Source organism: Electrophorus electricus, chromosome 14, assembly GCF_041902795.1.
Source record: "Electrophorus electricus isolate QZ-2024a chromosome 14, ASM4190279v1, whole genome shotgun sequence".
In the NCBI taxonomy this organism is placed as follows: Eukaryota; Metazoa; Chordata; class Actinopteri; order Gymnotiformes; family Gymnotidae; genus Electrophorus; species Electrophorus electricus.
The window spans coordinates 21,599,279-21,625,579 of record NC_137510.1 but is presented as its reverse complement, the minus strand read 5'-3'; the positions used below and the strand labels follow the sequence as shown (position 1 = coordinate 21,625,579).

At 49.6% G+C, this 26,301-nt stretch overlaps 1 protein-coding gene across 5 annotated transcripts; it reads left to right on the top strand.

Annotated features, from left to right (window-relative positions):
- The first annotated feature begins 66 nt into the window (after positions 1 to 66).
- Positions 67 to 26,011, top strand: LOC113571173 (DENN domain-containing protein 4B). 5 transcript variants are annotated; one of them, XM_035530501.2, is made up of 29 exons: positions 67 to 403; positions 10,106 to 10,420; positions 10,562 to 10,814; positions 11,054 to 11,123; positions 11,520 to 11,689; positions 11,916 to 12,157; positions 12,645 to 12,711; positions 13,230 to 13,288; positions 13,566 to 13,710; positions 14,041 to 14,216; positions 14,315 to 14,415; positions 14,563 to 14,778; positions 15,083 to 15,228; positions 15,408 to 15,541; positions 15,692 to 15,806; positions 17,103 to 17,309; positions 17,745 to 17,873; positions 18,021 to 18,165; positions 18,257 to 18,397; positions 19,208 to 19,427; positions 19,821 to 20,097; positions 20,220 to 20,324; positions 20,513 to 20,688; positions 21,409 to 21,568; positions 21,692 to 21,904; positions 22,035 to 22,134; positions 22,355 to 22,520; positions 22,766 to 22,824; positions 22,997 to 26,011. In XM_035530501.2, the coding sequence occupies exons 2-29, from the start codon at positions 10,125 to 10,127 to the stop codon at positions 23,140 to 23,142; spliced, it is 4,434 nt and encodes a 1,477-aa protein (XP_035386394.2). In that variant the 5' UTR covers positions 67 to 403; positions 10,106 to 10,124; the 3' UTR covers positions 23,143 to 26,011. The 5 variants fall into 5 exon arrangements, with proteins under 5 accessions (XP_035386394.2, XP_081552183.1, XP_035386395.2 ...); XM_035530502.2 differs by having other exon boundaries at positions 68 to 403; positions 18,296 to 18,397; positions 21,665 to 21,904; XM_035530499.2 differs by having other exon boundaries at positions 68 to 403; positions 21,665 to 21,904.
- The last annotated feature ends 290 nt before the right edge of the window (positions 26,012 to 26,301 follow it).

The window sequence follows — 26,301 nt, the reverse complement described above, 5'->3', positions numbered from 1 at the left end:
GTCTTTATTTCCACGGGCAGGCCGCTTCTCATCCATGCCAGTAGTCGTCAGTGTCGCCTTTCTGCGCCACAGCTGCACCTCCCCTTCCAGAAACGCGCTGGCGAACTACGGTGTTGGGTTTTTAAAAAAAATAATTAAAAAAATAAAAAATTTAACTTCGTGATGGCTGACGACCCTGGGAACTCTACTGGTTGTGCAGTGTCATCAAGAAAAACCATCTCGTCGTCGCCGTGAGACCTTGACGGGAAAAGCCCAGCCTCCCGTTCGCAGTTCACTACTCGAGCCCTGCTGTGTCTGGATTACGGCCCTGCTGTGATGGACCTACGTGCTCTCAACACGACCTAAATCTACCCGGAGATGTCATTTACGCCACGGTGTCAGAGTTGTCAGCACAGGTCAATTGGTAAGTAACTGTCAGAGAGCGAAGCGTTTTGGCACGTTTGGCCGTGTGTGGTCGGGTAACTTGGGCAGGGCGGATAGCTGTGTCATCTCGTTTAATGTTCTGTGTCGATGTCCAGCTTCGTACTGGTGATGGTGCAGGATAGGTTAGCCTGGACCGCTAGCTTGCGCAAATGCCTTTTCCATGGCTATATTTACTATGGTGAATAAATTAACTCGAATTTCCCTTGACTTGGACAGCGAATCGATGTTTTAAACAACAACGTTAAACCGCTGGATTTGGGAGGTTAGCTACCTGGCAGACGAGCCAGCGAGTGTGAACTGGTGTTTGGTGTACAGTCAGGTAATATTAGCTAGTATTAATGCTATAACGTTCAAATGGCGGTTTTGTCGGATTTCTGCAATAACCGCATGTGGCGTCCTACCTAAATTATTAGCCCATGAATTTTGAAAAGATATTTTGTGCCTTGATTAGCTAGCTGACTACTGTAAGGTGCTTGCTGGCTAGCTAATATGGCATTAGGTAACTGGTGCAGGTGAATAACAGTCGATGATCTGGGAGTTACATGGCCTTCACCTTCCTAGCATCAGTTTTATTCCAGACTATCCCGAATGCCACATTCGGTTTCCACGTTGGACGCTAACTAGAAAGTTTCCGTAAGGTAATCACTGCGGGTATTCTTAGCTGGGTTGTGTCAGTGTTGTGAGCTTCGCATGGTGCACGATCAACTTTATCCTGTGAGTGTGAATGGAAATACTGAGCAATGTTGTGAGGTTGTGCGCTCACACAATCTACAAAACGACAGCTTGTTGCAGTTTTTGTTATAACGGACCGTAAAGGTTCGGGGTCATTAATGTGAGCAGTCCGTAGGGCCTGTCTGTGCCACCTCTGAGGCAGTAGGACAGGTCGTCTCAAGTTGGTGTATTTCATAGAGGAATGCCAAGGGGAGTGTTAGTGTATATTTTTGCCTTAATTTACCGTAATTGTCATAATCCTATTACTTTCAGTATTCCATTACAGATTACCGATTACCTATTAAATGTATCTTTAATCTAATCCAAAGGATTACTATATTAAAACACCATAATCTGATTACTTTAACCCATTAACTGCTAAAGTGTTTCAGAACACAGGTCCCTACAGTGGCTAACAACAAGCTCCCACAAGCTCTGCCCAGACTCATAAACAACCCAGCAAATGCATAATAGTTGTCCATATAAACAAATCTCCCTTCCCACAGCATTCTACAAAACATCTCGCGTTCACATCGAAAACATTTTCAGCATAAACAAATAAACAAAGATTTTGGCTACCGGCACTCAAACTGTGTCATATGTTAATGAAAGCAAAGAAAGGAACGAATCACACCAGGAAGGTCTCACAGACACAGGTGTGCTTGCATGTCAGTCGCAGATTGCAAGGGAATGAAGCGAAAGACCCAAAGCGCAACATGCGGCACATGTTTTTAACCTTTAATTTAAAGCAGGCTTCGCCTGTTACGGAAACCATTCACTCAAGTAGAAACAATTTTAAAAAGGGAGTGATCCTTGTAAATTGTAATAGAATCCTGCTAATAATCACCAGATTTTTAACTCTACCATTAATCTGCTTGCTGCCTTTTTTCTGTAACTGTTACAGAATAGTTACCTTGTTTTGCATCCTGATTACCTAAGACTATTGCATGTTTTCCGTCGCTACCCAGCCCCAGTGGTGGTTAATGGGAAAAGTATGTCGTCAGCTCCGGTCTTTCTTTTTTCTGTGCATTCGCCTATGTTGTCAGGGTCCAGGTGAGAAGTTTACCACTACAGCAGAGCCCGTTTATCGCAACACCCCGTTTACCCGGGGCTACCCGGTCAGGGCCCGACCGAAGCCGATCCCTCCTCTCCTGGATTAACACTTGACCCCACAGCAAGCTGTAGGTTTCAAGATGACCAGCTCACATTCATGCTGTGGGGTCTCGATCGAGCTCTGCGCTGGAAATGTTACTTTTACACAGTTTGAGGAACTGACTCTTTGCTCAGCCTGTTGAAACCGCTTAGATGGATCTAAAAAAAGAGCGCGAGGGAGGGGAAATAAACATCAAGGCACACATTTAACCATGAACCGTTCGGATGAGGAAGTCGTGCATTGTGACAAAAGGCCATGAAAACTGAGCCGTGGCGAGCTGTGGTTACAGCATGGAAGGGAAACGTCCAGGTGCATAAGCCAGGACAACTATACTGTACACTCCTCATTAATGTCACGTGTGATTTATATTATAGTTAAGTAGTCATATGTTGATAATTTATGATGTAGCTATAGCACAGGGCTCTGTGCATTTGCCTGACTCTTTTGAGCCATGTTTTGGTCAGTGTCCGCATAGCTGTGTATATAACGCGGGCTTCAGACAATCCTAAGTTCTCATCAGGAGTCCTGGCCCCATTGCCAGTACCAGACACCGATTCCATGTACTTAAGAATCCGATATGATCCGATCCGAGTCTGAGAAGGTCGGTGAAATATTGCAACACTGAGAACCGCAAGGCTTCATATCGAGTCTGCTTATCTTGGCTTGTGATGAGGCCCTGCGTGCTTGGTCAGGCCTTGAGTCCATCCTTGGTCCTGGCAGGCCAGACCTCCTGCTGTCATTTTTCGCGTGATCCTGTAGTTTAGCGTTCGCGTCCGGGATAGTTTGGAGGATGGGCACTTAAATGTGTCAGCACTTGGCCTGCGCCGAGTCTTCCGAAGGAAAGCTGACTAGTGCAGCACAAAATCAATCCAGGAGATGGCTTAAAATAAACGCTCTCTCTCTCGTGCGCGCGCATGCTGGCGGGTTTGCTCTTGCTCCAGCTCTCCTCTGCTCTCTCTTCTTCCCCTTCGCTTCATTTCCTCGTTTCCCGCTCTTTCTGTCTCCCCTGAATGCACCTCTCTGCTCTGTTGCCGATCAGCTCTGTCGTCCCTTTTTCGATCGAAGGTGAGCTGAGCTGGACACGTCCATGTAGTATACGCTGAAAGATGCAGAAGTGCTAGCCCATGACGGTACCATGATGCATCTGTAGCATTTAGCAACGTAAAATATCAACACTGGAGTTATAGCCTAGATGCAGAGGCTGATATTATTTAATGTACAAAAATTAGTACCTTTTAGTTGAATTCATTTTCTTTTGTTTACTAATCCAGTGAAATGCATTTTAACCTTTTCGCTCTCTAGTTTTGGTACTAGGCCGACATTAGAAAGTGAAAAATGACATGATGCATTACTATGTGGTATGAACGTAAGGGTAAAAGCTTACATTCTACATCATCAGGAAAACACTTTAAAATTTACCCAACATTCCTCTCGTTTCCCTGACACGGTGATGGAATATAAAGTGCAGAGTTGGTTCATAATGTGAAATAATTTGGGCTGTAAGCTTTTTGTTCCATTTGGGTTCTGCCTTATGCTCTTTGTTTGACTCAAATGGAAGTGTGTGGTTTCTGACTGTGCCACAGCCTGGGGGTCGTGCTCTCGTCCGCCTTGTGCTTCGGGGTCATGCTGCCATTTCTCTCGGCCTGTGCCCATTACATGGCCCGGCGCAGCACCTCTGCTTCATTCCACCTTCTTGCTGAAGAAACAAAAGCAGATGTAACATCTCTTATGACCCCACACTCGTATTTGAACTAACATGTTAAGCTCTCCTGAGGCATTCAGTTGAATTTCTTTGTAATGTAGCTTAAGGCCTGTATGACGATGTGTTTAATCAGCGTCACTGTGGCTGATGGTGCTATATGGACTGATGGTGCTATAAAGCTTCCTAATCACGCGACTTGTAATTTTTTTTAACTGCCCAGCACTGTGGTCAAATCTGTCGCACCTTCTGAGAGTTCCTGTGTAACTGACTGGTGTATTTCTGAGCAGGCTTTAAATAGAGAGGTCGGGTTGAAGAAGCCCCCTCAGTGTTGACAGAGATGGGACATATGGCCAACTGCACACTCGCTCTCAACGACAAGCTAATGGTCTGCTTTTCACTGATTATACGTATATGACGCCTAGTTATGCCCGAAACCGTTCGGCTTTGCCCTTCTGCCAGTTCAGCTCTGATGGCAGATGAAGCCGGTTTGGTTGGTCATTAAACAGGCTTTGCGTTGATTGGCCCTTCGAGTGGCGAAGGCGTGGGCTGCCTCAGGCAAGGCTGTTCTTCGAAGCGTGCTTCTGGACCACGTAGACGTAGGCCGCGTCCACTCATGACGGATCATGCCACAGTAAGGCATTGTGGGACGTGTGTGGATCTCAAAGAAGAGTATTGTCAGTGCTGCTGACGTGCTCACCTAGTACTGGCCACGGCCATCCCCACACACACACTCTCTGTCTTTGTCTCTGTCTGTCGGTCTGTCTCGTCTTTTTCTCTCACGCTTTCTCTCCCCTCTCCCCCTCTCAGTCAAGCCACGGGTATCCTGAAACCTCCGGTCCTTCTTAAATATCCTAAAGGCTTCACACTAGCATGCGCCCACACACACACACACATGTACGTGCGTGCGCGTGCACTCTGAATAGCTTCACTGTCACTCTGCTGTTTCCCTCACTTTTTCAGGCAGCAGAGAGAACCCACATTTGTATCCAAGCTGAAGAAGGCTCCAATGAGCCCCCCCCCCCCAAAAAAAACCCCCACCACATTTATATTCTGATGCTGTTTTGAGTGAGTTCAGCATGCCTGGAAGATGGATGCAAACCGAGGCCAGAACGTGCCGCGTTTGCACTCTGACCTACAAAGGTGCACGCTGCCCTACAAAGGTGCACGCTGCCACAGGGCGGAGGACCCGTGTTCTCCAGGACCCGTGTGGGTGGGCCCACATCGAAGGCTGTAGGGTCTCAACAGCGAGCACTTTTTCACGTCGTCATTTTAACGAGCTCTTATCCCCTCCTCACACCTTGGTCTCCATGTCGGAGAATTTGTCCAGCATGTGCCCAGGTTAGCATGTGCCCTTAACAGCAGATCGTAAAAGAGACTGCAGGTTGCACAGGGAAAGCGAGCCCAACGGCTCGATGCGCACTTTGGCTAGGCCATCTATTACAATAAAAGCGTTTTGGCGTTTGTGTGAACCCAGAGATAAAATGTGAACCCTGACTAGAAACCACTTGTGTGTTCTTCAGTTGGAGAACTTCACATCGGTTTGCAGCTGCTTGCTTTCTGTTGCTCTGGGTGTGCACTCTGCTTCCTGTGCCTGTTGCTTTGATCACCTCCATGCTCGCTCGCAACGCTGGTTTTTAACGCAGGTTCGCAAGACAGCGGACACTTTGCTTGGCAGCGAGGTTTTGGACGCTGGAAAGGCAGAAAACGTTTCGGCAGCTGAAACCGCAGTCGTACGCTGACCTTTGTACAAGGCACAGTTTTCGGCTTGATGCTCTGTGCACAAATACAGTTGCCTGGTAATCGATCTACAGTTCAGAACCCTGCACCCACTGCGTGACATGTAGCGCATTCATCAGTGTCTGGACAGTGACGTGATTTCTGTGGTTTTGGCTCCCACACTTCGGATGTGAAATAAAACCGTGAGAGTGAGGTAGGGATTTATCTTTTTAGTCTGTCCTGGCGTTTCTAATCATGAGCACGTAACTCGGCCGGGTTGTGTGCTTAGGGCATTGAGATTTGATGGCAGTCATATTAATTTTTTTAAATGACATGTTAAAATTATGTGGGGAAAAGAAAATTATCCTGGAAGAAGAAATCTGTTCACATGCCATTGTCGTGTGCAAACACTTTAGTGTAGCCAGAGCCAAGCTGCTCTTGACAAGCGAGACTTTGACCTAAAGTGCAGAACGTTAGATTTAATTAGAGGGTAATTACGTCTTTATTTAGAACACCATACAGGAACATGAGCTTGTTTCATGCAAATTCTGCCCGTTTTGCAGGAGGAAGGTAGTCATGACATTTCCTGTGTAAATACGTGAGGCAGGGCAGCTTTGGGCGTGTCAGGCCAGGACCACAGTCATCCTCAGAAGTGTTTGGAAGGTGCAAAAAACCATTCTGTATGTTAGACGTGCTTTACTGTGTTATGGCTTTACCTCACACTGCTGCTTGACCAAAGACTCTTGTTGGGGGCAGCGATACTTGATGCTGTAAGATGCTTGCAGTGTGTGCAGTGTTTTAAGTATTTCTTAATTGCACTGACTGACCTGCTTGGAGAACTGCAATGTGAAAGTGTGTACTTGAGAAAATGAGACTGAGAACTACCAAACTAGTCTATGTCTTTGCTGATAATCTACGTATTCCAGACAGCCTTAAACAAAGTAGCTGCTCATTTTGGAGAATTTGCCACCATTTCATCACTCTGACTCACAGTTATGGCTTCTGGAGTTTTACCATGGTGGTAGTTTTAAGAGTTCTGAGTCTGTGGATTGTTGTAGCGTAGAGTCCATTCTTGACGAGTTTTGTTTTCGGTGTACTGATCAAGTCCTGATGTACCGAGAGGCTGGCTCTCTCTCTCTCTCTCTCTCTCTCATATCACTGGAGTTTCCTTCTCGCGTCTGCTAATAACATCATCGTCGCTACTGCCCATAAGGGCACTCGGCTCCACCCGCGCGCACCCCGGCCCGCTCTGTTACACGGCTTGTTGCCATGCAACCAGTCTTTTCTAATGAGAAGGGAAGTTGAACTGTGTGGAGTAGGTGTTGAGGTAAACGCGCAGTGGAACATGAATTTTTCAGCAGTTTTGAAATTGTCCTTGTGACTAATCCATACAGACGTCGATGCCCTCCTCCTACACCACCTGGTGCTTATTTTAGTGACTGAGGTTCAGATTAGAGATTAGTTCTTATGGCTGAACTTGGGTCTGGTTTGAGTTGAGCGTAAACGCAGTTTGCTGGGTATGAAATGGCACAGATTCGGTGAGACTGGTATCAGCCTAAGATGGAGCGAGATATAGACGGGGGTCACCAGGGCTGCATTCTGGGTGCCTACTTGAATTCTCCACCTTGACGTCGGTAGATGTTCAACGGCAGGTTAAAAATTGCCAGCTTTTTCTGAGAGCAACACCACAGTAGCTGCTGTGAGTGCTTCAGGCACCAGGCGACATGAATTCTCCAGGTCACAGATGTACCCTTAGTCCACTTTTTCACAACACACTAATAAATAATCGGTGTGCACAAATAATAGATTCTATTAATACATATATAAGATGTATAATAGACTTTTTAAAAAATGTTGTGTAATTTTGCTCTTCGCTGCTCATAGTCTAGTTGTGCTCTCGTTCCAGACTCCTTTACTTCCTACAGTAGCAGAGACTTTGCAGTGAACGTTTGTACAGGCAGCCCGAATTCTTGTTTCGAGCGCAGTCCACACGCTTTCAAAGCACGCCCAGAACCTCATCTTATTCTCCACAGCTACACCTGTAACACTGGGAATCCTTTGAAACGTGCCTTTACATTAGCGTTCAAAATAACAGCAGTCCAACATCACTAACCAGACCCATCACTGTTTTTGGTAGAAATTATATTTCTACAGGGCAAAAAAAACCCAAAAAAAAACCAAGTAGGTATAGTGGAGTAATAAAAATATATATATATCCAACAGACCCGACAGGCATGACATGCATGCTGCTGATTCTGTGTAATTGAATAATTAACTAAAAGGGGCATGTTGAATAATAGCGGTGCGAAGTTCAATTAGTGGGGTCATTCATTCTGTGACAAGAACAGGGTGTCAATCAGGTGGCCCCGATTAAAGGGTGAAAGCAGCAGATGTTGGGCGTACTGGTTATAGTGCATTTCTCTCCAAGAAAATGGGTCGTTCCTGACATTGTTGAGAAGAACAGCGTACCTTTTGATTAAAAAGGTGATTGGAGAGGGGAAAACGTATAAAGAAGTGTAGAAAATGATGGGCTGCTCAGCTAAAATGATCTCAGATGCTTTTAAAAAGGCAACCAAAACCAGAAAGATGTGGAAGAAAATGGAAAACTACCATTCGAATGGATCGAAAAATGGCCAGATCAGCTCCAGGGAGATCAAAGGAGGTCTAAAGTTCCCTGGGAATACTATCAGTGAGAAGACGCCTACGTGAAGCCAAGCTATCGGCAAAAAGCCCCTGCAAAGTCCCATTGTTGCAAGAACAACGTGTGCTGAAGAGGTTACATTTTGCCAAAGAATGCATCGACCAGCCTAAAGGGAAATGGCACAACATTTTGTGGACTGATGAAAGCAAGATTGTTCTTTTTGAATCTAGGGGCCGCAGACAGTTTGGTAGACGACCCCCCCAAACACTGAATTCAAACCCCAAGCACGGTGGTTCAAGCGGCATGATATGGGGATGTTTCTCATGCTGTGGTGTCGGGCCTGTTTATTGCATACCAGTGCATTTGTTGAATATTGCTTGAAGAGTTTATATTGTCTCATGCCAAAGAGGAAATGCCTTGAAAGGGGTGTTTCAACAAGACAGTGACCCTAAACACTCTAGTAATCGCGCAACATCTTGGTTCCAGACCAACAAGATTTAACGTTATGCAGTGGCCAGCCAAATCTTCAGACCTTAATCCAGCAGGAAACTTGTGGGTGACGCAACAAATGCTGTTTCTGAGGAAAAACCACAAAATGCAGAGGAATTGTGGAATGTTGTGCAATAGTCCTGGGCTGGAATACCTGGTTACACAACTAAATATTAGGTTAGTGATTCGCAGGAAAGCTACATATTCAAGCATTTGTCAGTTTATACAGTAAATGTGAGTTTGTAAAGAATAATGCAGACACTGCTATTTTTTTGAACAGCCTAATATTCCCTTTTTTCACTTTCTGCAAAGCAATAACACATTTGGTGAATTTTAATTCATGTTTTGCTCTGGAATAGAACGTTCAGCATTCTCAGAGCATTTGTGTGTATGGAAATAAAAGCTTCAATTATGAGCATCGTTCACTTTTTAAAATGCATTGCTGTTATTTTAAACACAACTGTATTTGCCTTTTAGCCACTACATGCTCCTTTTAGCCACATTTCTTTGCATCCGTATTCCTGAAAGTCCGTGATTTCTTTGTTGTCGTCATCGTCATAGATGATGATGATGATGATGATGAGCCACATAGTTCTGCAGATCTGAAGTGGTAGAGTTGAACAGAGTGATGGTCTGTGAGCCTGCGTGTTAGGGAGTAAGAGTTGGTTAGCGTTTTCACTTCTTGTTTCACACCACGCGTTCGAGCGCACCCTTTCTACTGTGTGTAACGGTGCTGCGTGCTGCAGTAATCCTGCGCGTGGTGACGTTTTCTGCCTCTGTTCGCGTGCGCAAACGTCACGACCTGGACGACGGTCGCATCCTACACGTGTGTGTGCACAACAGGATGGGCTGGAGGAGGCGTACAGGATGAACCTCGGGACAGCCGTCCGTCCGTCCGTCCGTCCGTCAGAGAGGAACACAGCCGAGAGGTAGCTGACGCGCACGCTGAGGGAGGGTCACGTAAAGGTTTTCACAGTGTGCCAACGTACTCTCAGCAGCTAGTCACTGTGGTCACGTTACTTTGATCCCCTCCAGTGATCTAATGTACACTCAGACAGACGGTAGTCACGACGTCTGCGGAGCAGAAGAGTGTTCTGGACTACATTTCTGGCAGAGCGGGTAGCATTCAGAGCCCTGGCCACGCACCATAACCTCCTGCCCTGATGAGACGCCGTATTGTTTGCGTCTTCCCTCCCTCTTTCCCATTCTCCTCCTCCGCCGCTCCCTCTGTTTTTTGCCTTCTCTCACTCTTCTTCTGTCCGTCCTTCAGCGGTGGGCAGACAGGCGGCATGACCGAGGAGCGATGTCCTCAGCTGGTGGACTACTTCGTGGTGGCGGGGCTGGGGGCCGACTCTCCCCCGCCCGACGACGAGGGCCAGCAGAGGGGCGGTCGCGCGGCGGAACCCATCACCGACCTGGCCGTGATCGCCCGCGGCCTGGGCGAGGAGGTGCCCGAGGGCTTCACCTGCATCGAGAAGACGCTGGGCGGCCACGCGGCCGAGCTGAGCGCCGGCCTGCTCAACAACCCCCACATGTTCCTCTGCTACCGCCGCGGCCACGACAAGCCTCCCATCGTGGAGCTGGGGTAGGGTACGGCCGGCGTTCGCCGACCCGGCGGCGACCCCGGCGTCGCAGACGTCACAACTCCTCTGATGCGCTTCTGATTGGCTGTGAGTTCATGTCTTGGTTTTTGCCCTGGTGAACGCGCTCTCCTGTCCACATCCAGCGTCCTGTACGAGGGCAGAGAGGTGGCGAGGCAGGGCTGGCTGGTGGTCGAGACCACCCCGTACAGCCGCACGGCCAGCCTGAGCTCCACAGGCCCCGCCACGCACAGGACCTTCCTCACGTACCGGCGCGCGCCCGACTCGCAGGCCCTCAACACGCTGGGAGTGACGGACATCTCGCTGCTCATGCCCAGTAAGGGCGAGGCGGCCCCACACACCTTCTGCAGGGTGGACAAGAACCTGAACACCAGCATGGTACGGGCCACGGGCTCTCCGCTGAATGCCCGATTCCGTGTCTCTGTCTGTCTGTCTGTCTGTCTGCCCCCTCCTCCCACACTCACTGTTGGTTCGGCTTCTGACCAAATCTACTTTCTGTTTCTCTTTCTACCTATTGCTGTTGCCTTTGCTTTTTCTGTGGTGTGTTCCTTCCTGTTAAAAAAAAACAAAACTTCACCCTAAGACTGTGTGTGTGTCTGTGTGTGTATGCTATGCAGTGGGGCCCAGCGCTGTATCTCTGCTACAAGCGGGCTGTGGCGAAGGCCAACGCGCTGGTGTACGAGGCAGGTGAGTGTCACTACAGAACCATAAACGGCTGCTCTGGCTCTCTGCTCCGGCGGGCCGAGCTCGCGTCTGCCTCCTGTCGGCCCTGGGTTCGAGTCCCGGGTGTCCGCTGCGGTCATGGTGGCAGCCCAGCAGTGCGCACGTGTTCCAGGTCAGGTGCCGCAGATGAGGAAGTGAGCCTGTATTATTGACAGAATCAGGAACGACGACTCCTATTCGTAGTAGCACGGGGTTTGGTTTTTCCCACCTGTGCTTTCAGGGGAAGTTTCTGAGGTCTTTGAGGGCAGGGGACCTCTTTTAGGTAGTGAGTGATCTGCTTGAGCGCTGTCTGTCTGTCTGTCTGTCTGTCTGTCTGTCTGTCTGTCTGTCTGTCTGTCTGTCTGTCTGTCTGACCTGCAGGTCTGATCAGCCGATACCCTGAAGAGGACCTGGAGTCGTTCCCACTGCCGGACTCTGTGCCGATCTTCTGCCTGCCCATGGGTGTAACTGTGGAGAGCTGGCCACTCGACACCAAGTACCAACTCCCTGTCTTCTCCACCTTTGTGCTCACCAGCGCCTCTGGAGACAAGGTGAGACGCCCCAGCCTCTCCTCTCCTCTCCTCCATTGCTCTCTTCCACCTGCCCCACCCCCACCCCGTCTTTATTCCAGTACCTTTGTTACCCCAAAAGCTCTCCTCTCGTCCAGCCCCGCATGCTCTGCTTTGCCCCATTCCCATCTTTCTCCCCACAGCCTGGGTGCGATCCACTTCATCTCTCTCTCTCTCTCTCTCTCTCTGACCCCCCCCCCCCCGCCAGGTCTATGGCGCCGCCATCCAGTTCTACGAGCTGTACCCGCGCGAAGCGCTGTCCGACAGGCAGCGGGCGTGCCTGGGCTTGCTCAGCGTGGTGGACCGCCAGCCAATCCCCGGCCGCACCGTGCAGGTGAAGAAGAGCGTGTGTGTGCTCTCGCACTGGCCCTTCTTCACCGTCTTCCAGAAGTTCCTCACCTTCGTCTATCGCTACTCCATCTCCGGGCCCCACGTGCTGCCCATCGAAAAGTGAGTGTGGACCAGCTTTGACGACCAGGTGCCGTGCCTGCAAGAAAACTAGACGCTGCGTCCGGCACAGTTGCACTCGGGTCCCTGCACGCGGCATGTGAGCATAATGTAGTGATGGTGCAGACCCCTGCAGTACAGCCGGCACTCAGCTTTAATCTTAGGCTGCCATCACTTTCTCACTCATTCACCCACTCGCTCCCTCTCTCTCTCTCTCTCTCTCTCTCTCTCTCTCTCTCTCTCTCTCTCTCTCTGTCTCTCTCTCTCTCTCTCTCTCTCTCTGTCTCTCCCCCTCTCTCTCTCTCTCTCTCTCTCTCTCTCTGTCTCTCTCTCTCTCTCTGTCTCTGTCTCTCTCTCTCTCTCTCTCTCTCTCTCTCTGTCTCTCTCTCTGTCTCTCTCTCTCTCTCTCTCTCTCTGTCTCTCTCTCTGTCTCTCTCTCTCTCTCTGTCTCTCTCTCTCTCTCTCTCCCTCTCTCTCTCTCTGTCTGCAGGCATATCTCCAGCTTCATGCACAACGTACCTTTCCCCTCTCCCCAGCGCCCACGCATACTGGTCCAGGTGAGACACGCCGCACATCTCGCTAGGGGACCCGGCGCACGTGGTGTAATGCATGCGTCTGTGTGCTGGGAGCTGCTCGCTCACACGGCCCTGCCCATGCGCACTTAAGATATGCATGACACCGTATATTTGTATTAGCAGCAGTGTGCGTCTCTCTCGTCCTCGGATGCTTTGCGTCTCTCTTCGCTGCCCCGTGTTCCCGGAGCGATGCTGTAGGTGTGTGACTAATCCCCTCACTGCCTCCACAGGGCTCTGATGGGATTACTGCCCACGGTCCACACAGTGGACTTACAGGGTAACAGGGAGTTCCAGGGTATAATCAGTACAACGCTGCCATACCCGCTGTGATCGTTACGGGTGATCTTAACGTATTTGGCTCTAATTGGAATCAGATCTGTCTGTTAGAGCCGAAGTGAATCGGTTGGCTTGTGTAATTGGGGAGGGAATCACGGCATGGCCGGGGTGAGCCGTTTCGATTCGCCGGCTGTGCGTTTTGAACTGTTCCCGACTCTCTGCAGCTGTCGCCGTACGACAACCTCCTGCTGTGCCAGCCGGTGTCCTCGCCGTTACCGCTGAGGTAAGCCCGCCACGCCCGCCTGAGGCCTACAGCGAGGCCGTCTGTGGGTTTGCTGGAGGTCTGGGCTGACGTCGACCTTTTCATTGTTGATTTGTTGATCAGTTCCGCTTTTAAACCTTCTCAGTCAAATCGGCGTTAAAAGTTTAATGCACTCTCTTGAGGGGGGGAAAAAAAGCAGCCATGTGCTCACGTGACCTCCCAAGGTGGTAGAGCTGCAGTAATGCACGCAAGCACGGCTGTGAGCGTTGCGTGAGCGCTGCATGTTCTGTGCCCACAGCGGTGCCAGCTTCGTGAAGCTGCTGCAGAACCTGGGAGCGGAGAGCGCGTGTGCCCTGCTGCTGGCCGTCCTCACCGAGCACAAGCTGCTGCTGCACTCCCTCCGGCCCGATGTGCTCACCTCGGTCAGCGAGGCGCTGGTGTCGGTCAGGAGCCTCCGTATCTCACACCACACACAGTCTCTCTCTCTCTCTCTCGCTCTCTCTCTCTCTCTCTCCCCTTCCCCCACATGGTTTGGTATGAACCGAAACTGGGCTGCTATAACAGTTGCTCTTCTACGTAGTAAGGTGTGTGTGTGTGTGTGTGTGAGAGAGAGATAATGTTACTTTACACCGCACTGTTTTGGCATGTCTCAGTTGGCCTTGGAGTTTTGTTCTGGCTCGTTCGGTGATTCCTGCAGAATCGATTCGCTGTCTTCTCTTCCCTTTCCAAAGCATCTCCTCTCCCTGTGCAACCCCACCTCCCAATCCCCCCAGATGACGTTTCCTTTGCGTTGGCACTGCCCGTATATCCCGCTCTGCCCGCTGCGCTTGGCTGACGTCCTGTGTGCCCCTATGCCCTTCATCGTGGGCGTTCATTCCAGCTACTTTGACCTGTATGACCCACCCTCAGACGTGGTGTGCGTGGACCTCGACACCAATACCATTTTCCAGTGAGTTCTGCCGCGGGAACCGACTGCGGCACATCAACACTAAATCACACGCGCTGCTTCTCATGCAAACAACCCGGCTAACGCACACATTCCATTAGCTCCGAAGACAAGAAGCCCTTGTCATGGAGGTCTCTGCCCAGGAAATATGGGAAAATCCTGCTCAACTCCCTTACAAACCTGCACAAGACTTTGGAGAAATGTGAGTGTGAAGACACCTACAAATCCACACTATGGGATGGATAACTCTTAATTGTCCAGTGGCTTCAACCTTTCCCTCTCTCTCTCTCTCTCTCTCTCTCTCTCTCTCTCTCTCTCTCTGTCTCTCTCTCTCTCTGTCTCTCTCCAGTCTGCACCCCTGGTGAGGAGGAGGCAACCCTGGAGTTCTTGCTGACGGACTACGACCTGATCTACGGCCGTCAGAAGCAGCTGGAGCTGGAGATCCGAGAAGCCTTCCTGCGCTTCATGAGCTGCCTGCTGAGAGGCTACCGCTCCTTCCTCCTGCCCATCACGCAGGCGCCCTCTGACCGAACCACTGACTGCAGCTCCCTCTTCAACCTGCAGGGTGCGCTCCTCCGCCGGCAGCCGTGTTTCTGCGCGCCCACCTGTAAACGTCAGACTGGGCACAGCAAAGTTTAGCGTGCTTGCCGCGCCCAGTTAAACTCTCCGGTCCGGTAACTGGGCTGGCTCAGGTCGGTAAAATCGCAGGGCTGCCCGGACGCGAGATACAGACGCGTCCTCCGTTCGGCTAACGCGTTCCCCCGTGAGTCGGCGGTCCGCCAGCGTCCTGTAAAATGCCTCGCACGAGGAACCTGCATGGACAGGCCCCCCGAGCTGATGTGCTCTCCTGCGCCATGTTCTGTCCTCAGGCTTCCTGAAGTCTCGAGAGCGCACGCAGCAGAGGTTTTACTCGCAGCTCACCAAGACTCAGATGTTCACGCAGTTCATAGAGGAGTGCTCCTTCGTCAGCGACAGACATGCCTGCCTTGAGTTCTTCGACGAATGTGTTCAGAAGGTCTGAGCGCTACCTGGATTTGATCGTTTCAAATATCTCGTTGTTTTCTGGTTGTTTTCTGCAACTTAAGCATTCTTGTATAATTGGAGCAGTATGTCTCCCTGTACTTGTTTTTACTCCCTTCTTTCTCTCTCTCTCTCTCTCTCTCTCTCTCTCTCCCCCCTCCTCCCCCTGTGTAGGTGGATGTGGAGAAGCCAGAGGAAGTAAGGTTGATAGATCTGGATGAGGCACACAGCGGGGAGCACACGGTGTTTATAATGCCCCCAGAGGAACCTCAGGAAGCTGATGGCTCAGAGTGTCCTGCGCTCTACAGGTGACCTCTGCTCCACACTCACACACAAGCTTGCTGTCTCCAGCTGGGCTTTACACACACTTAGAATTCCTTAATACATCCTGTGTTATTGTGTGTGTGTGTGTGTGTGTGTGTGTGTGTGTGTGTGTGTGTGCGCGCGTGTGTGAGAAGTTATGAGACATTTCCTATACTGCAGCCCGAGTTGTTTGACCGTCCCCAGGACCAGCTCCGCACTCCTGCCAAAGGAAGTGCTCCCAGTAGTCCTGCCCCTCGTCGCACCAAACAGGTACGTCTCACTGAACCCACAGCCAATCATATGTTTCCTTTACTGCAAATATGTAGATATTAGGACAGACCTGAGCAATGTGAATATATGATTTATTCCCTCATTGTTATTATATTTTTCTACACTTGGCTTTTATGTAATGCTTTTCATGAAATATGACCAATTGGAATATCACATGCCTCAACCCTCTTTAGAAGCACGATGCCTTCAGGTCTGTGAAATGGTAAAAGAGAAACTTCTTGGCATGCTGGCATAGAGAATCAGTAAAGCGCTGGATGCTAATAGATCATTTCTTACCAAGGCACTCTTGCATACTGTACTCAGAATGTGTAATTGCAGAACAGATAAAGGTACCCATGCATAAACGTCATTGCCTTCAAGGTACATTTAGGTACATTTCTGGCCAACAGGTGACCATCAAAGCAAGCAAATGTAACTTAATAATAAGAAATGCAAAACAAAAGAGAAATCACACAGGAAACAAAATCATATGCAACATACAGCACAGACTCAAACTCAGAATATGTGGTGTATGCCTTAATATGTCCATGTGGTTGTTTTGGTCTTCTCTTGGTTTTTCCATAAAAGAGTGATTTGCAGAGCATAAATATGCAGTTTGTACAAATTTGGACAATCTTACAAGGAAACATTAAATAGCCAGACATCAGAGAAATCCTTTGTTTTTTAAGAGTGCAAGGTCTAGTTAGATATATTGTACAGAATAAAATCTGCGGATGTGATGCATTGAAGCTCTTACTCAAACATGAAACTTTCAGCTCTTTGCCCTGAATGAGGAAGTAGACTTGGGGCCTTTTTTTTTTTTTTTTTTTTTTTGTTAGCCATTTTTACATTTATGCTGTATTCCGTATTTGACCTTTTTGTGTGTGTGTGATGTCTGAAGTGAGCTTCTAGTCTGACGATGATTCTTGCATCTAGTCAGAATGTTCCTTTATGCTCTGTGCTGGATTGTAATCAGATTTGTGTATTTGTATGATGATACTAGACAGCATAACTGCTGTGCCTGTTTAATATGTTTAATCCACATTCTTGTCTCATAACTAATAAAACTGACACCATCAGTCAGCTTTCTTATTGTAGTTTCATCTTTGATATCATTAATTACCGATATGGATTTACCTGTATATCTGGGAAGCCCACACACACCCCAAAGGACCTTCTCTCACCAGACTTTGCTTCAAACAGTGACCTGTTATCTGGGCCTGATCCTGAAGCCATCCTCCATACTTGGAGCCATATATCACAGCGTCTGCTTTTTTGTCTTCCGCCACGCCGCAGGAGATCAAGCTGGCCCAGAAACGGGCGCAGAAGTACTCGGCAGTGCCGGACATGTGGTCCAAGTGTCTTCTGGGCCACTGCTACGGCCTGTGGTTCATCTACCTGCCCACGTTCGTGCGGGCGGAGAGCGCCAAGGTGCGCGCGCTGCACGCGGCCTACGAGGTGCTGAAGCACATGGAAACGCGCAAGGTGGTGCTGCCAGACGAGGTAAGGCTTTGTCGTCGCCGCTGGCCGGGAGTCTGGTCTCCTTATCCGGATGTGCATGGCGCACCCTTTATCGTGTCTCCTGGAGAGCGGAGAGAAGACGCGCAGGGTCTAGCCCCTTGAACTTTCTGCTTCCCGCAGATGTGTTTTCTACAGCGGCCTGGCACGTACCGCCGCAGAGGTCGGCCTCGCGGGCCGCGGTGTTTGTTTCAGAAATTGATGGATTCCATGCGAACAAAACGGCACGCTAACTTGGCAGATGGCCGGGCGGTCGGAATTATAGTTGGAATGGTTTAATTATTCGTCTCCAGCTTTGTCCCCATACTCTGCGGGGTTCGGTCACGCCCTAGCTGCATAACGGTTATTCAGTCGCCTATCTGTGCGCGCGTGTATTTGTGAAGTGATTTCCGTCGGGTAATTTGACTCCGTGCACCGTAGGTGTGCTACCGCATCCTGATGCAGTTGTGCGGGCAGTACGGGCAGCCTGTACTGGCGGTCAGGGTCCTGCTGGAGATGAAGAAAGCAGGGATCACTCCCAACACCATCACGTATGGATACTACAACAAGGTCAGTCCACCCCACAGGGACGGGTCCCTCTGACGGCCCGCCGCTCAGACTCTTACAAAGACTTGCGAGTCATCTCCGCACCACCCCCACCCCCTGTCCGTTCGGAGCCGTCACGCCCCATGCTTCTTCGCTTCCTCTCGCCCGCAGGCCGTGCTGGAGAGCAAGTGGCCGTCCACTAATCAGGGGGGCCGTCTTCGCTGGGCTAAGCTTCGCAACGTCCTCTTGGCGGTGGCGCAGTTCAGACAGCCCATCAAACACCGACAGAAGAGCGGCTCCGTCAGCTCCAGGCGAGGTTTGTGCGCCCCGAGCTCGTCGGCCGTCGCGGAGCGTCGCATGCACGTCCGTGGTCGCTGCTGAGCGTTTGACAGCTGTTTAAATTGTAGGTGACTACAACTCCAATCTCCGCCCCCACTCCACTCTAGTTCGTCAAACCAGCTGGAGCGGTTTGAGTGAAAGCTCAAGCCACGAATCACTGACTGGTCCCTTCATTAAAAGCAACAGTCTCAGCAGTATGCAAGTTGACAGTAAGCAACAGCCAAAGAATTATTGTCTTATCATCTTTATTGCTTTCTGTAAAGTCAAACGTTAATTATGAATGTGACTACCAAAGACGGTTCCAAGCACATTAGATGCTCTTACTGATCTCTCCCAGAATTCTTAAATCCACAGTTATGTAAATGGAATTCTGTTTCATTCCTTCTGACTGGTGGAGGAACAGGACTCTTCTAGGATGAAAACTATGGTTAGCTCTCAGTAGGACTGCTGATCTTTGTAGCATGGTAGAATGCTCCAGTGTCCTCAGCCCAGCAGGTGTAGGAGAGTGCCGTGAGGCGTCAGGCAGCTGTCCAAGACTGAGAATGTCCCAGTGTAGCTTTAGTGAAGGATGTACATCTGTATGGTCCAAAATGCCATAAAGGAAAGCTTATGATTCTCTGTCAAGCATAAGCCTGACAGATGAAAGGATCCAAGAGTGCAAGATCCATGGATCCTCCTTGTTCAGCGACATACTGAAACACTTCATAATTAAATAAAAAAGACTTTGTGTCTTTTAACCTTATTAGAGGAACTGCAGCCTGCACTTAGTAAATGCTCTCAGAGGAGAGACAGAGAGCTTGACCGGTCTACTGAAAAGTATCAGAAAAGTGTCAGACAGCGAGAGGAGCCTGTCTGTGTGACAGGTCTTAGGTGAACTCACACATATGTAGTGCAGATGCATCGAGAGCATCTACTGTGTCCAGCACAGTCACAGGTGGTCTGTAAGGATTCAATAGAACTCAACACTAAGCGATGTACTGTTTATTCTTGTGTACTTGTCTGCTTGCTGTTTTGTTCAGAGTCCAAGTTATCTAGGCAAGCCATTGTCCAGAGTGCAAGCAAGAATGGCACTGCCTCTCGCAAGCCTCCTGTCAACCCTCGGGACGCTGCCTCCTCTCTACTGCCCCCTACTGACCGTGTCCTGGTGCAGCGCAGTGAGGTCTGCCTGTCCAACTTTTACAAGGAGTTCTCCGAGCAAGAGACCGACTGCAGATGCCAGCATGCCGAAAGGGACGGCAGGTACGCTCAGATCAGGAGGTCACAGTAGCTTTACTGGTGTTCGGTGTGATGAGAAATTTCATAGTTCGTTCTCGAAGCTCTTTTTAAAACTATTGTTATTAATTCCACACTGGAAATAATAAAAGAAAAATGACGAAAAAAAATGCAAAACATCAGAGAAAATAAAATGATATGCAACGTGCAGCACAGATTTAAATGCAGCCGTGGTGAGGGAGTCATTCAAAGTAAAATGCATCTGAAAACACAAACAGAATATAAACTCAGAATATGTTGGTGTGTCCATTAATATGTCCATGCGGTTGTTTTTTGGAAAAACCAAGGGAAGAATAAAAGTGATTTGCCGAGCGCGAGTATGCAATTCCTGCTCCGTTCCAACCCCCTTATCACCACCAGGCCTGTGGAACTGCGGGAGACTCTGAACCGGAAGGTGGTGGACGAGAACTACAATAATGTTTCATCTCCGAGCCGTGGGCTCGCCGGTAAACTGCAGCAGCTGCTCACGCCCACGCGTCACCGGGCCTCCGCGCGGCGGGCTGCCAGCATGGATGACCGCCGGCCCGGCGCTAACGGCCCCTCGCGCAAAACGTCGGAACAGAGGTCGTCGCGCAAAGTGCAGGTGGCCGAGAGCCTGTTGAAGGCCAAAGAGCGCCTGTACAACGCCACCTCAGAGGTGAGGAGCAGGCAGCATCCACGTGGGGCTGTGTGCTTTAGGCAAAACGACATGCCCTGCGGGATCTTTAAAAACCAACCAGGTTAGGCTAAATCATGGTCTCGTTCTGTTTCTTTCTCCAGAGCTCCTTGTCGGTAGGGAGTGACGTCGATCTTGCAGATCCTCCAAGCTCTGCTTTTTCACTCAGGAAGTCATGGGATTCTGCACAGGAAGGGGTGGGGCTTGAGGTAATCTATTTTTTAAGAAGTGCCTACGTCTTTTATGCAGATCTTCCCTTTTTTCTCTGCCAAGATCTTTTCTGGCTTGTTTTCTTCATGTTGCGTCATGAACTCTTGTAACATTCATGTCACTAGAAGTCAAAGTGCTAGAATCCTCCAGTGGGACTGCTCGAGTTTCTGATGATGCGACTCTGCAGGTGTTGATGTCCAGTTGCACGCTGTGCCGGAGCTGTAACACTCTGGTGTACGATGAGGAGATCATGGCCGGCTGGACGTCGGACGACTCCAATCTCAACTCCACCTGCCCGTTCTGCTCAGCCAGCTTTGTGCCTCTGCTCAACGCTGAGATCTGCGACTTAGGGCCTGTGAGCAGGTGACGTTTCCCACGCACACAGTCACCACTGCAGAACTGGCATCGCTTCAGAATACGAAAAGTGACAAATGGATTGATTGCTTTATTGGTAGAGACTATCATGTCAGACAAACATACATACATAATTTCCTTACATACCAGTGCTCCAGTTAGTCAGGACCAAGCTGAAAGAGTCTTACTGTCTCTAGTTGTGACATGTTCATATGGTTTGAGTTTGGCTACTCTAGTAACATGGGGCTGACACTAAACGTAATATCCCAATAGAATGGAATGTTCAAATTCTTCATAAAACTTAAACTGCTTAGTTTGTTGGTCGTCTTCGCCTTTGTGGTCAAATAAACTTTTTATTTTGTAATGTTCGGTTTCAGTTCGTCATCTCTATTATAGCAGCTTGTGCATTTTTCCATCAAAATTAGGTCAGCACCCTGTAAGCAGCAGGGAGGTTGTTGATGACCGTAATGCACCAGTATCGGGTGCATCATTTGAAAACTTGGTTGGCCCAGTGATAGGAAAACATGGCACAACATTCAGCATTCAGGTTAAGACCCGAAGACAAAACTTCGAACAGGCTGATACAGCTGAGGGTCAGACTAAAACTGAGCCAGAGAATGAAAAGCATGGGGTCTGGAGCATTTGTTCTAAAGCTACTGCTGAGAGCAAGCTCTTCTGAGCTCATTGGATCCCTGTGTCTGTGTGGACATCCTCCTTTCCTGTATGCAGCCTTGAACGCAGTAACTGGAACATGGAGGATGAGGTGGAGAGTGCAATGAGGCCCCCTGGTGGTCAAGATGGCTTCTCGCAGCACTTGTATAATGGTGGGATTGAGCACGACTCCTGTTCAGAGACCAGCACATACTCCGAGAACAGCAGCAATACCTTAGTAAGACTTTACCAGCTTCTCTGCTGTAGACAGTTTTTTGTTTTTTTTCTTGTTTGTTTTTGTTTTGATCGACTCTGTGATTGTGTGTGTGTACAGAGCTCATCTTTGGGTGGCACTCCTCAGGTGACTGTGGCATACCTGAGCCCTCTGGTGCTGCGTAAGGAGCTGGAGAGTCTGCTGGAGAATGAGGGAGAGGGTGTTCTCTCTCAGGTCCAGCTGGTGGACAGCCACTCCATCCTCTTCTGGAACCTGGTGTGGTATTTCACCCGCCTTGGCCTTCCCAGTAACCTGCTGCAACTGGTGCGCGCATCGCCGCTGGCGGCACAGTTCTCACAGGTACAGGACACACGCCTACACACACTGACTGTTAGACAGATCTTAGTCCACAAGACAATGTAAGTATCATTACAAAATATATTGTGATGTTGTAACATATAGATGTGGTGTGTGTGTGTGTGTGTGTCAGAGTTCAGAGAGCACTTCAGTAAGAGTGAGGTTACTGTGGGACACTTTGATGCCTGATACAGATCAGTGGCCCCCTCTCTACATGCTCTGGAGAATCCACAGTGAGTGCATTCCTGCTCATGCAGACTCACTATACCGTGAACCTCCACCAGGGTTCTCCACGTGGAATTTAATATGTCAAATGTCCTTCAAGAATGTGTCATAAAACTCAATTCACAATTATTCATTAAAGTGTCAGCTAAGCTGCTCAATAGAATGAGGTTCATGTGAAGATGACCGTGACACTTTCTTAGACCAGCTGCTCCTGTGACCCCCCTCCAGGTGGCGTGCCAATGCGTAACTACAGCTGGCGTAGGCACAACCACCCCTTCACCCTGAGCTTCCTGGAGGAAGTCCTGCGCTGTGTGGGCATGAACGAGGTACACAAGGCTGTCACGCTGTTCTTGGACACTGTCGCCAAGCAAGCTGGCACCCCCCGGGTGCAGAGGTGAGGAACAGTGCTTGCTGCTGCAGGGTGTTGTCTGCTAAGCAGGCAGGAAGTTGGCTCATGTGTGCGTTGAGGTCAGTCAGAGAGTGGAACGTAAATGTGATGATTTAAAGGTTCAGCTTGCTGGAATGATTCACAATGCACTGCGCAGTTTTGGTACTGAATATTAATAGCATTATAGCCAGGACCTTCACACCTGTTCAGACACATAACGGGCACCATTTGGCTTTTCTTTCTTGTCATAGGAGTTTGTACAGGGAATTTCTTTTTCTCACTCTTGCTGCTATGGGCAAAGACCACGTTGGTAGGTACCAGTGCTGCACATGGAATCATTTCTGTACATAATTCTAGCCGTTTTTGTTTGTGTGTGTGTGTGCGCGTGTGCGCGTGTGTGTGTGTGCGCGTGTGTGTGCGTGTGTGTGTGTGTGTAATGCTTACTGGTGTTTCTGTGTGTGTGTGTTCCCCTTGCTCCCTAGCTGCTTTTGATAAGAAGTATAAGGCAGCCTATACGCGGCTGAGTGGCTCTCTGGGCCGTGACGAGCTGAGGAGGCAGAGGGCTCACCCGCCCAGCCCCAAAGCCGTGGACTGCAGACGCTGCTTCCTGTTGCCCCTGGAGTGCTGAGGCACACGCCTGCGCACGCAAGCGCCGTCTCGCGCCGCGCTCAGCCGGCCTCTGCTCCCACTCAGCGACCGACTCGGACTGTTCTCCTGTGAACATCAACACCTCCACCTCCCCACCCAAACACACACACACACACACACGCGCTCCTAAGTGGTCCTTTATTTCATGAACAACCGCAGGGCAGTGGTTCTGCACAGTGGTTCTAAAGCCCTTTATCTCCTCCGCCTCTGCAGCATGGTGGCTTGGTACGTACAGAACACTTTGGGAGCTGCTCAACTTGTTGCCGGTTACGTCGCCCCTTGTGTGCTTTTCCCACTGCAGGGAGAGCTGCTGTTTTCCCAGCTCTTGTCTTCTGTGTTGTTGTTTTGCTTTTGTATTTATTATTGGGGTTTTTTTGTTGTTGTTGTGGAGGTTTTTTGTTTGTTTGTTTTTTTGCAGTAGAACTTATGAATAATGTAAAATGCTTTTAGTTTTCCCAGCCTCAGTTAGCGCACCGATTGGATACAGCAGAGTATACAGTGGACTTGGATAAGGCACAGAGCTCTTGTGCTTCAGGAGCTGCTAAACTTTTTTGAAATGACACAGCGTTGCCGGTCCCACGCACCCGTGTCTTTTCCTTGCTCAGCCTGGCAGTACTCGTGTGCCCACGACGCTCGCATGTCTGCTTCACCGCGATTCCCATCTATGCATTACGTCAACGTGGGTGGAGCCGAACCTGCTGTCTGTGCTTCACAGGCAAGGCCTCTCTGCCCTCCTGCTCCGTGCGAGGGCGTTAGCCGCGCGTCCTGAAGTCCTGATGCGTGTGCCTCCCCACTCTCTGCTGGCTCCTGGAGCGTCCCTGCGTAAGCGCTCATCAGATCTTCTTGGCTGAAGACCCGGGGAGCAGGGCAGTTCCGTGCATGTGCGGATGAGCCTGTGGGAGGGAGGGGGAGAGAGGGAGAGGCTGGTAGAGAACATGAGGAGATGTGGGACCATGCGGGGGCCCCCTGCAAACACTGGCCTGTTGCTGCCTGCCACTGAAGAAGAGGAGAGGCTGTCTGGAGGGGGCCCAGGGAGACGGCGGGACCCCGAGGACGGGGGCGGACAACCCAGGGCCAAGAGCTGAGCCTGGGCACGGCGGGGGGACGCAGGACCAGCAGGGCCCTCTCTTCTACTGTTACGATGGGCCTCCCTTCTCTTTGAATTCTCCTAGTTTTTCCATCTGGTTCGTTTTTACCGTTTTACTTGCGCTGGAGACCTGACGAGGTCAACACCTGTCGCTCAGTGCTCAGCCACCCAAATGGCAACTGGGAGAATCCCAGCGTGTGATCATTGTTATACTCTTGCTGGCATCTAAAAGGCAGTTGAAGTTGTAGGTGTGTTTGTGTGTGTCCTTAGCTTGTACTGCCCGTTAGGAGGCACCTCTGCTGTAGTAAGATGCGTATACACCCACCCCCCACCCCCGGCACTGTGAGCGACTGTGAGTTTCATTACTGTGGCCTCACGCATGCTGCGCGCACACACATGCACACTTCACCTCCACACTGTTCCAGCTGCCAGGCGTTGCGTTCATGGATTCTCACACAATCTGATCAATGGTTAAGTCCATACAGCACAGCACGTTCCAACTCCTGCTCTGTCACTGACAGAACCTGCTCTGTGGAAGACAAAGGTCAGAGGTCTGGGCTTGCGCCATGACCTGCGGCCCACGCGGGCTTCGCTTCTGCCGTTAAGTGCTCGGCGCAGGTGTGGGCAGCGGCTTCGGCCAGGTGGCGCTCTTCCCCCTCTGACGCCCGCAGCATAGCTTGCGTCCACCTACCCAATGTTCTCTTCCAACGCGGCAGTCCTGGGAGGACACAGCTTAGCGGAACGTAGGCTGGGTCATGGTGCCATCGTCTCTTCATCGGTATGTAAAGGTCACCTCCGTGGCTGAAAGCTGCAGTCTCATGTCTCAGATGAGCCTTCGGTAACTGGCCCCAGAACAGCACCACGGCCCAAGGCCTGTCTGAAGCCTTTTCCAGTGGCCGTACGTCCTGATCGCTGGGCAGCGCTCCACAAATAGGAATGTATCCGGACGGGCTGTCGCACTACGCAGCTCATTTCCGTGGCCTGGACCGTGCCATTTCACCCCACTCTGTAAACGAATGTTGTAATTGTTCTGTTTCTTTAAGCAACCTGTTTTGTTTAGGCATCATATTCAGATATTTCTATATATCAAATAGGCCTGTGTGTAAAGTGACAGGGTATGCTAATGGCATATTCTGTATGTTGGAAGTGTACAGGGCTGGTGACCTTGCATAACAGGGCGATGATGTGCATCTCGTATTCAGCAGTTCTGTTTTAGGTTTGTGAAAGACTCTTTAGTTGTCTGCTCCTCTGAGTGTGTGAAAAAAGGGGGGGGGGGGGCGAGCAGAAAAAAAGCTGTGATGTATAGAAACATAAACATTTCACCATACCAGAATGCAACAGTCATAGTGGCTACTACGTTGTGTGATGTTTAGTCTTAACTTTTAGGAGAAAAATCTGAAAAGGCACTGATCTGTTTGTTTTGAATTAGCTTCAAATTAAGGAGAGAACATCTGGAAAAAGTAGTATCTTATTCCTGGCCCAGATTGCACTGGATTTCTTTGGACTTTGATCTGCAAGGTTTACTGACCAGCAGGGGACAGAATGCCGAAGGGAGTTGTAATGAAGGTCCGGAATGATGCTTTCATTGTATTTTAATGCATCAGAATTAGGATTATTTTTATTTTTTAAAAGTTTAAATGGAAAAAAAAAAATTACAAAGCTATATTTAAGCTGTATTGTTTGCTGTAGTAATTTATATAGATGTGATTCTGTTGTGAATGTTGTTTTTAATAAAAAAACACACCACTGGATTTCAGGTTAATTCATGGTTGTGATGGACTACTGTGTAATTGTTTTGTGTATGAGAGATCTATTATAAAGCTTAGCTTGAAGCCTTTGTAGTTATTCAGTATAATTGCGTCCAGTGTTTCAGTGTGGACTTGATGCGCTATGCCAGTAGTGTACCAGTACATAAGTGCTGAAGTACCCCCACAAACACACACACACACGCATTAATTTTAGCATGAATAAATCAATCAAGCAATCAATCTGCAGTTTTCATACACAGGCACTGCAACAGTGATATATTTTTCATAACCCATGCTGCAACAT

What these genes read in the sequence shown, in the direction of transcription:
- LOC113571173 (XM_035530499.2), top strand. Translation starts at nt 10,125, where the DNA reads ATGACCGAGGAGCGATGTCCTCAGCTGGTGGACTACTTCGTGGTGGCG. An exon ending in CCCCTCGTCGCACCAAACAG is followed by an intron (nt 15,807 to 17,102) that starts GTACGTCTCACT and finishes GCCACGCCGCAG; the next exon opens with GAGATCAAGCTGGCCCAGAA. An exon ending in AGGAAGGGGTGGGGCTTGAG is followed by an intron (nt 20,325 to 20,512) that starts GTAATCTATTTT and finishes GCGACTCTGCAG; the next exon opens with GTGTTGATGTCCAGTTGCAC.